General features: G+C 41.0%; 1 protein-coding gene across 1 annotated transcript in view; it reads right to left on the bottom strand.

The window, feature by feature from the left end:
* The window catches only part of LOC114431081 (aryl hydrocarbon receptor nuclear translocator-like protein 1), a 4,178-nt gene extending 1,952 nt beyond the window's left edge, over positions 1 to 2,226 (bottom strand). The window contains exon 1 of the mRNA XM_028398745.1: positions 2,151 to 2,226. Within this exon, the coding sequence (XP_028254546.1) occupies positions 2,151 to 2,226 (76 nt within the window). The remainder of the gene's footprint in view (positions 1 to 2,150) is intronic.
* Between the last annotated feature and the right edge of the window lie 8,609 nt (positions 2,227 to 10,835).

The raw sequence follows: 10,835 nt of genomic DNA, 5'->3' as shown, positions 1-10,835 counted from the left end.
GCAGGCAGTGTGAGAGTTTGGTGCACATCACATGAGCTCAGAGCAAATGTGTGGATGTGTTCAGTGGCCCTTTGGCATTTGGGCAAACCTTAAACTGAAGATTTCTTCAGCATGGTTACCGAGCAAGACCAACGAGCAAGTCTCCATTTCTAACTGTTCAACACAGTTTCTCAGCTTCACTGGGCTAGGGAGCAAAATACAGACATTTATCAGACACAGCAGCCTCAGAAATCCTCCAACCAAAAGCCTACCAGCATGACAGACTGCAGCACTTGTAAGCATTTCCCTTTCACAAAGTGTTTTGTAGACATGAAGTTACAAGTATCTGTACTACAGACATCTGGCGAAACAGCTTTAAGGCTCACTTTTTGGCATGATCACTTTTTGGCACAACACTGGCTCAAAGGTTCACAAAACTACATCTGAACAAGCCACAAGACTTGAAACAATGTCCTATACACAGATCAGACCAAACTATGTCTGCTAAGAACCAATCAGATATACAAGCATGATTTTATTTTGATCTGCAGAAACACATGACTTTGAATTAGATAAGCATATACAGTTCAACAATCTCTCCTCAGTGGTTTTGGATATGGGGTTTTTGGGGTCTGGCTGCTCAAATTTAATTAAAAATAATTCTAGCTGTAAAGTATTTTATATGGAAGTCTATCAGGACAGAAACTATTTTGGACCAGCTACCAAGTGGCCATGTAAGGAACTGCAGATTTGCTGTATTATGTTGTTACCTGGTAAAGACTACAGTGTTTATTGATTTTTGTTTGTTTTTAGCTTTACATAGAAACTTTCTACCACTGACAGTTTAACATGACTATGGGACTGAATTTTGGTCATTTGAGGGACGGCAGTTCTTGATTAGCCTGAGAACCATTTGCATGAATAATTATCTATAGACATGAATTTTTGTTTATTTCTGCTGTTGACATTTGAACATAAACACCTGTGGGATTTAATTTTGGTGCCACCCCCAAGTGGCAGAACTGAAGAAGCCACTCGGGGGAGTGGGAAACATCTTCAAAAACAGTCCTGGAGTCCAGCTGCCTCCATTGAAACTCTTGGAAATGACTCTGACCTGATGAATGAGAGCATCCACAGATATACTTCTGTGATTGATAGATATGCACTCAGAAACCTGACAGTGCCAGAAAAGCTGTTTTGTGATAACTGCACGGACACTTATAGTAATGATATCTAGAATAAACACCAAGCATTCAAATGGAGCGACGTATCACACATGCCACAAAGATTCAATGTAGAGTTTGTTATTTGAGGTGCTTGCAGTCTTCCTCAGTTCATTTTGTGCTCTCTGTAATTATTTTGTTCTTTTTAATACAGTGTGATAGTATCACTCAGCTGCCTCTGCACACAATAGGTTCAAATAATACAAGAGGGGGTACATTTAATGGGGCCCTGACACAGTAAGATAAACAGTCAATAATGGAGAATATATTTTCAAGGAATAAATTAAATTCATACAAATTAAAAATCTATTTTGTAATCATATATTCATAGCTCATTTAGATTCAATTCAGAATTCTGACTTTAAATTCTGACAATTTAGACCATTTCTTTCCCCAAAATCCTTAATCTAACTCAGATTTCTGATTTTGAGATTATCCTGCTCCTGCAAAGTCTGAGGGAGAAATCCAATAAATATGCTGTTTAAAGTTCAACAAATGAGGCACATAAATAGGACTCCTGCTCTACTGAATCACCTCCATCTCTACCACTTCTTCAGCCTGTCTCCTCTGACTGGATGCAGAAAAGAGAGATAACTGATTTGTGGATTCCTGGCGTTGAAGAAAGGATTGATACACGAGGGAATTATGATGATAAGAGGCAGCACCATGGAGGTGGTCACGCTGCAGAGGGCTTCTCTCTTCAGCGTCATGGTAAAGATGATATGAAATATGATTGATGACAGCTGGAGCAACAACAGTGAGAGGTAGAGTCCTATGGTGCATCTGGCTCGGTGGTTGTTGGACTTCAACATTGTGTTCACGCTGAGTGCAGCCCGATACACACACACATAGCAGTAGCAGATGGCCAGCATGCAAAGACACATTATTACAGACAGGGGTCCAAACAGCAGCAGGTCCTCCTTTGTGGCGAGTGGGAGGCGGCCTCACACACAAGACCACTGGTTGGCTGCTGGGAGTCAAACTTCATCTGGCTGAGCACCAAGCCTTGGCCATAAGCGCTCATGGTCCCGCTCAGCAGCCAAGTCTCACTGATGCTCATGTAGATGTTGTGAGTGTTGACCAATCTGAGGTAGTGAATGTGTAACGGGTACCGTAGCAACGGCACCGGGCTGCCAGATAAACTCCTGAAATTCAGGAAAGAATGATGAGGCAGGGCGACAGCGTGTCAGTTCACAGTGCGTTCTCTGCAGTCATTTATTTGGACATTCCTTCAGAAAATACTTATAACAATAACTCTTATTGTTCAGACTCATTATGTCCAATGTATGTGCAATATTGAATGTCCGTTCAACATGAATCAATCATAAATCAACATCAATACATTTCAGTCCATCTCAAAATAAAATACATTTCCAAAATGTCTTTTCTTGCTCTTTATACTCAAAATGTATGGACTATTGTAATATTAAGCTATTCAAAATGTTTTTACAAACTTCTACTAACAGTCTTTAATATAAACTGTCCTTCGATGAGCATAACTCATTCACTGTAATCACCATACTGCAAAGACCCATCAAACCAAGGTTAACAACTCTTTACTTAACTCTGTCTTACTCATATTCAATCCTAAACATTTTATTCACAACTCATTTGGCGAAACAACTCATAACCAAGTGGGAGCAAACTTATACGGAGCTCACTTGCACACACTGCGCGGAGGGATATGTGTGTGCCAAGCTAACAAAGTATCTCAGGCTCAGCCTGCTCGTCACGGAGCACAGCAACTAATTAAACCCATGTTTCTACAGAGCTATTTGGCCAACATAACTCACTCAACTCTTAACACATTTTCACATCGTGTTATCCTTATTCTGTGTCATTTTACACATCACTAACCTGAAATTCAGGAAAGAAATGATGAGGCAGGACGACAGCGCGTCAGTTCACAGTGCGCTCTCTGCAGTAATGAGGAAAATCCACCTGTAGCGCAGAGAAACCCAGCCCCTCGACGCTGCCCCCTGCTGTTCTGGAGTGGTTATTACAGACCCATTTTTTTAAAGGAAAAGCCTTACAAAACACACACTTTACGTTTCTCAAGTATATACCTATTCCAAAAACAAACAATACATTACAAACGTGTTATTCCCAAAACACAAATGTGACACTTTTGTGGCCGTCACAAATGCCATGGCAGATAAAATCACAGTCATTTACTTTTTGTAGGACCGTGTAAGGGCCAGTGTAACAAGCCTGCAGAACTGACCCTGGATACATGCTTGTACATAAAGTCTGCACTATATGCTTGAAAGGGAGTGGAAGGAAGTAGAACTGATCTGACTCCACCCGTCTCCATCATTCATAGAACATAACCTGTAGCTGCTTCCTGTCATACTGTAAGCACATACATAACAACAGCACAGGATGAATCTATGCATAGAAACAGAGAATCACACAATATACTATAATCATCCATAATTTACTATAACTGATTATTAGTATTAACCCTTTGACTCCACATACAGACACACAGACTCTTCCTGGTGCTTCTCACCATCAGGACTTTAAAGTTGCCATAACCTCTCAGACTGTTAGACTTCTCTCTCAGAGTGAAGAGTTTCTGGATGGTACCAGGTAAGAAGTTATTATATGCTTTAAACAGGATCTGTGCTGTGCAGAATGTAGCAAGAAGGACCTAATACTGACCCTGGTGGACACCTAGAAGCAAACTGCCATCTGCACATATTGCACTCTGTCAGTTAAACCACTTTGACCCAGTTCCAGGCAGATTTCTTTATTGTGCAGCTCATTTGAGATTTCTTCTGCTGCATCAGTTGTTGCCATTGAGGTTGATCTTTTCAGTCTAAATCCATGTTGGCTTTCATTTAATAACTGATGTTCCTCAATAAATGTTTCTAAGCGATCATTAGTGTTTCAAGGACTTTAGAGAAGTGAGGCAGCAGTGAGGCTGGTCTGTAGTGTGTGAAGTTGTGTTTGTTTCCATTTTTGAACAGTGCTGTAACTTTAGCAATGTTCATGTTCTTTGGAACACAGCTGCTTTGAAGTGACAGCTTCCAGATGTGTGTTAAGGCTGTTGTCATGTTATTAATCAGCTTTTTACTGATATATACACATCAATAGCAGGACAGTCTGATATGATTGTAATATCTGTTCATGTTGTTCATGTTATCTGAATTCAAACGGCACTTGTCCATGCTAGAATTAGAAAGACGGCCAAGAATAACCCTAAAAACAAAAAAACATTTTTCTCACCGGTGTACACGAGAGTGAAAGACAGCAGGTTCAAATGAGGATCCCGTCAGCTCTCCCTCCTCCAGCGGCTCCCTGCTTCTAGCGGAGGCAAAGACCTGTCAGTGTGCACTATCAAGCAGCCGCCAGAGAAGTGCGTATTGGGATCCGGCTCGAAGGACCAATTTATGTTAGGAATAAAACCCAAAATATCAGCTGTTCATCACTCAAGTGCTTTTATTCCTGCAGGAAGGAGCAGTCACACACACAGACAGTCGCCTCTGTAGGAGTGCTCAAGGTCTTTTCAGAGCAGCTCCCTTCTTGTACCCTCTGTTATCTGACAGACACAGCTTCTCTGAACACACACATCTTAGAATAGGCACAAGCACAATCATATATGACAGTAACATATCATGTATGAGATCATAGGAGTAACACCACATATATTTCCATAGTAAGACATATGGACAGACTGTCTCCACAAAGTCCAGCAGGCCACAGGTTAGGTTGTTTCCAGAATTCTTCCAACAGATCCTTAGATACTTACCTTTAAATCTTCTGCCTGACTTTGAATCAACGTGACATCATCATCTTATTTTCTTTCAGGGCTTCTTGGTACTTTTTAAGTCTTCTTGGTGTATTGAAATATTCTCAATGTGCAGTTACATCACTGAAGTGAATTGTTGATCTTTGTTGTTAACAGGAACATGAGAATCTGAAGCAGTCTGTCCTGTTTTTATCTGATGTCTTGATGTGTGGCTCACCTGAACATCTGATGAGAGACTAAAACTATCAGGACGCTGCCAAACCACCACAGACAGTCAGTCCTGCAACAACAAGTGTTTGTCCTCACAAGTGTGTGAACTGCAGGAGAAGCACGCTCGTGATAAGCACTGCAAAACATGCCCCATGATCTGCATGAGCCTCTGACTTCTGTGACCGGGCCAGTGGTTTGCACTTTTGTCCACTAGGTGGAGCCACATGCTCAGACAGGCTCAGCTCTGCCTCCTTTCCCATCCACACAGCATGCTTTAAAAACATATGTATGTGTATAAATATGTATGAGTAGTAGTTTATAACACAACATGTGTGGGTGTGTGATGACACAGTTTTCAGTCTGGTTAGTAAAAAGTCATTAATAAGTCCAATTAGTCCAAACCCTCATCTCTCCTGTTCTCCAGCCTTCCTCACCACCACACACACACACACAACAAACTGTGGTGACAGGATAATACCAGATATCATGGCACTATTGAACTCTTCATAAGAATTCTTTTCTTTCTATTAGCAGTGATCAGTCTCATCTGATGCTGTGGTTTGTAACCACAGCACTCAGCAGTCTTATCTGAGGGCAGCAGGGGCTGATGGGAGTTTTGAGCAGCTCGTCCTCGTTTGGCCTCAGCTGCATCAGAGCGTCACTTCTCTGTGAGTTCACCAGAGGAAACATGCTTCTCCTGCCGGCTGCTGCTCTCTGCTGGCTGTGTTCAGGTGAGTGTTTCCAGCCAATCAGGCGCCGACGAGCCGCACCTGTAACAAACACTGACCTCCACCTGTCTCTGCAGCGCTGGTTTCCATGGCAGCAGATCTGACCCAGGACGATGCCTCGCTGACCAGGAGAGTCGGTGGACATGTGTCCTTCAGCTGTGGAGGGCTTCAACAGTGTAGTGACAGCTTTGTATTCTGGTACCAGAAGAAAGACCAGGACACATTCAGACTGATTCTCTATATTGATAATGATAATGGTGACATCTATGGAGGTTACAGTCATCCTCAGAAAGATGATTTCTCAGCTGTACAAACACAGAAGGGCTGGAGCTGGAGCTCAAGGCAGTTAAAGAGGATCATTCAGCCACCTACTGCTCCTGTTGGTGGAGTGGAAGGTCCCACAGTGAGAGATTATGGGAGCAGCCTGAACAAAAACCAGCAGAGAACAGAAAACCACATCAGCTTCATGTTTCACCTCCATCTCAGACTCAAACACTCAAAGAGCTCTGAAGCATCGAAAGCTGCACAAATGCATGTTTGATCCCAACAAAGGAAGGAATGAGTCCATGTGACCAGAGGGGGCGCTGACTGGGAGTCTTCCAGTCGGAGCTTCACATGTTAACAGAGGAAGTTTAGAACCAGCAGGAAAAAGCTATGATGAGGACGCTGTGGTGCTTTTTACAAACATGGAGATTTTCAGTGTCTCTGTTTTACACAGACGTTCCTGCAACATGGAATTCTGACAGACTCCTGCCTCCTGATTGGATGCTTCACTCAGCAGGTTTTTGTATGAGCCTGTTTCACTGTGTGAGGATCTTTGGTCCTGGAACTAAACTGATAGTAACAGGTAAGAACTAACATTTGTTTTTACTGTTGGAATGTTGAAGCTGTTTAAAGTCACTTTCTTCATGGACTGTTTCTACTGAATCAAAATTATACAATATATAAAATACATATTTTGGTTTTAAAGTAAATGATGGTAAATAGACATCAATATGTAATAATTATAATATATAATAACTCATCATAATGTGTTAAATGTGATCTGGTAAATATTTTATCTAGCATGTCCATCAATAATATTTCATGAACAGAAATGTATAATATTTGACATATCCACACATACTGCCCGTGTCTGTTAAATCAATATTTTTGTTATCATGACTATTATAGTAAAATATTGAGACATAACTTCAAATATGTAATATGAGGACTTGAATCATATTTCATACATAAATCTGACCAATTAAAACAGATTAAAACAGAAGTGATTAAATAACATGAATTATATGTGACAGATTCATTATAAAGCAGTTTGGTTATTTGTTACATGTGTGTAAACTTTATATATAACTTCATATTATAACAGTGTATTTTTCATAGTAACCAGTTGTAGGTCAGCTACAGTTTATAGTTCAATGTCAGAAGCTCTGTCATAAATTGATGTTTTATTTGCTTTTAGCTTCCTTAAAGTTCAGGATTTTTTATGTGCTTGTTCTTATATTTAGTCATCAGATGCGTCATGTGACATGTCCTCCAACATTCCAAGACGTGCATGTTAGGTTCATTGTCTTTGTCTTTCTGTGGCAGCCCTGTGATAGACTGGCCACCCATCAAGGCCTGTCTCCCACTGACAACTACTATAGACTCCAGCCAGAGGTGAGAAACCATTTTGAAACCAAACATGTGGCAAATGTTTTAGTCAAAATAACGATTTAACTGTTCACATCAGAACCCGTACAGGTGAGAAGCCTTTATCTAGCACAATATGAGGGAACTGTTTCAGTTGTTTTTAAAATTGAATGCTATTTGTCACATGAAGGATGCATAGATAAGAAGCCATGTTTGCCAAAGAGGAAAATGTTCTGAAACATCTGTGTGGAAAAGTTCTCAAGTTTTGCTTGAGTCAATGATGTTATATCCAAATGTTTCTGAAACGGGTGAAAGGACAAAGAGACTAAACTGGACAGAGTAGCAAAGTTCAGTCTGCACACAGCTGACAAGAGAAAAACACTCTACAAGCGATCTCAGGAACAGGTGCAGTTTTGTGAGGAGTGTGAAAAGCGATGTCTGCAACCTAAGATGAGGTGGGAGATTGCTATGCATAAACGGGGATCTGCTCGTGCAGTTGATGGCTGTATGCACAGTTTTTGAACAAAATGTACTAATGACGTATTCCCTTAAAGCTTAATGAATTATTTTCAGGGTGTCTTCTATGTAATAAATATAAAAAGTTACAATGCTATGCGTATCCATAACGTTTTAATTAGGGATGTCCCGATCAGGTTTTTTTTGCCTCATTTTGAGTATCTGCCCATACCGAGTGTGTGTGTGTGTGTCCAGAGTGCCACGCTAGGAGATTGCACACACGCAGCAGCACATCAAGGTCTCGAACCAGGATCTCTCGAGCCAAAAGCAGCTGTCATACCCCTACACTACAGGACACAGAGCCACCCTGCACAGAAGGAATTCACTTTGAGAGTCCTAATAAATATATTCGAGTCCTGATCGGGAGGTAATGTCCGATTCCGATCGAGTCTGAAATCACGTAATCGGTCTCACACTGTGCTGAGGCTTGCTTCGGTCACGTGACTAGTGACGTTTGAACCACTTCAGTGACGTTTGAAGCAGTTGAGTGCTTCGAACGGCATACGAGTCATGTGATTGGTTCAATGATTCCCCTACACCAGCATCCAGCTTTGTTCTCCGCCGCAAATGCTTTAATTGTGTTAAACATTTTAATCGGATTAATCATGATGATCACTTCAAATGTAACTTTGTATACAAATTTTGTGCAGTAAAAGTGAAAGTTTAATGTATTTTATTGTGTCAGCCTGAAACCATTCAACCATGTAGTGTAGTCAAACGAGACTGTGCGGCGATTCAAATCCCAAACAATCCATGAACCAATAACACGCACCACAGTTCATTTTATCCACCACTAGATGTCCTACTGGAGCACTGTGTCAATGAAGCCTCGAGTAATGAACCTTTTTCTTGAATCGTGTGTCGAAGCTTCAACACAGAACACTGTGCAGTGACACAGCTCCCCATCAGCTTCAAGTAATGTTCTCACTCTGAGCAGCAGCCAGGTTCAAAGTCTTTAATGCAGCCATAAAATGGTGGAAACCTGTGCAGTAACATGTTATCATCCATCACTGATTAACAAGCAGAGATCCAATGCAGCTGTAGAGATTGGGTTATGATGCACAGATGGTGTTCAGGAATCATATGAACATTTCTAACAGCATTCTGAGGCCGTCTCTCAAAATGAAGTGTTTCCAGAAACCTGCCTTCATATTATATAAACTGAGAATACCTCATCTGCTCACTTCTTTCATCCACCCACAATCAATCTGCTCAGATTATTCATTTTCAGGATCTGGACCACTGTGCTGGCAGAACAACCAAAGCATTGATGTGTCTGATCGTATCAAATAATAATTTTCTGCAAATTTGTAAATCTGTTCTTTGCTTCTGTCACAGTCTCGCTGTGGGTTGTGATCTAACTGCACAAAGTCCTCACACAGTTTATTCATAGTAACAGTCAGATAAGAACATCAAATGTTACATTTATAGCGAGTGTAAATGATGTTTGGAGCTGATGGATTTGTTTTCACTGAAACACACTTTATTAAGAATGTGTGTTTCTCCTTCCTTACAGTCAGATCAAGGTCTGTAACTGTAACTGATAAGAACTCTGTGCTGGTTCAGTCTGTGAATGTTTGACCTGAGCTCTTTGTTCCAAAGGTCAGAACACTGTCATCATGTTTCCTTAAAGAAGCCTTGAGTGTGACGGTGAATCCAGAGAGCTGAGCCTTTCTGTGCATCAACAGAGCGTTGAAAAGCTCCTGCTGTGAGTTCCATGTTTGTTCTTTCTCTGCTGTTTTCCTGCTGATGGACGTCACCTTCACTCCTCGGCTTCATCCAGATTCTTTTCTCCATCAGGAGGTAACAAACAGCAGTTTATTGATGAGTGTTGTTGTGTTACTGTGACTTCAAGTGTTTGCTTGTTGTGCTTCATTTGGAAGATTTACTGTATCTGTTCGTCTCGTGCCGATCATCTGATTGTTAGAGAGCTTTGTGTCATTCTAACAGACAGTGTGATTCAGCTAGTGAGAGGCGTTCACTGTCCTGTTGTGGAGGACTGCTGGCTGCTTCATACAGTCATTAAACATGTTCCAGATGTTTGAAAATGTTCACAGTCAGCATGAAACAGAAAGTCTGTCATCAAACTGCTCTTTGTAGAGCAATGCAGCATCTGTTAACACTGTGTCTCCATCATGTGTTCAGTCAGACACTTTTGACTTTTTACATTCTCACTGTGTCACTCATTCATGTTAAACTGTAGATGGAGCTTTTACTGAGCAGCAGCCAGGTTCAAAGTCTTTAATGCAGCCATAAAATGGTGGAAACCTGTGCAGTAACATGTTATCGTCCATCACTGATTAACAAGCAGAGATCCAATGCAGCTGTAGAGATTGAGTTATGATGCACAGATGGTTTTCAGGAATCATAAGAACACTTCTAACAGCATTATGAGGCCGTCTCTTAAAATGAAGTGTTTCCAGAAGTGATGAGCTGCAGCAGAGAGCTGCATGTTTTCATGGATCTGTGAAAACTCTTAGCTGTTTTTTAAAGCTTGGAGAAAGATGGAGGTCCTGCTTATAAACAGTCCAAATGCACTTTTTATGAATCCTACAAAAACATAGTTTTATAGATAAGTTACAATCCAATGTTTCAGACATCATATGAAATCTTTAATGTAAAATGCTTCTTCACTGTTTATCATGACGTTATTTCTACACTCTCTGTACTCTGACCCATGTTTACTTTGTCTCCATCTGCTGGTAGAATCCAGAGTGACAGTGGTATTCAGTGGCGTAAGTGTTGGGGGGAGTGTTGTGTTTGTATGAAGGTGTGTGCTAGCAGGTCCCAGGT

The sequence above is a fragment of the Parambassis ranga genome, unplaced genomic scaffold, assembly GCF_900634625.1.
Source record: "Parambassis ranga unplaced genomic scaffold, fParRan2.1 scaffold_37_arrow_ctg1, whole genome shotgun sequence".
Taxonomy (NCBI): Eukaryota; Metazoa; Chordata; class Actinopteri; family Ambassidae; genus Parambassis; species Parambassis ranga.
Note: the sequence above shows the minus strand (reverse complement) of the source record. Positions and strands in the feature narration are given on the sequence as shown.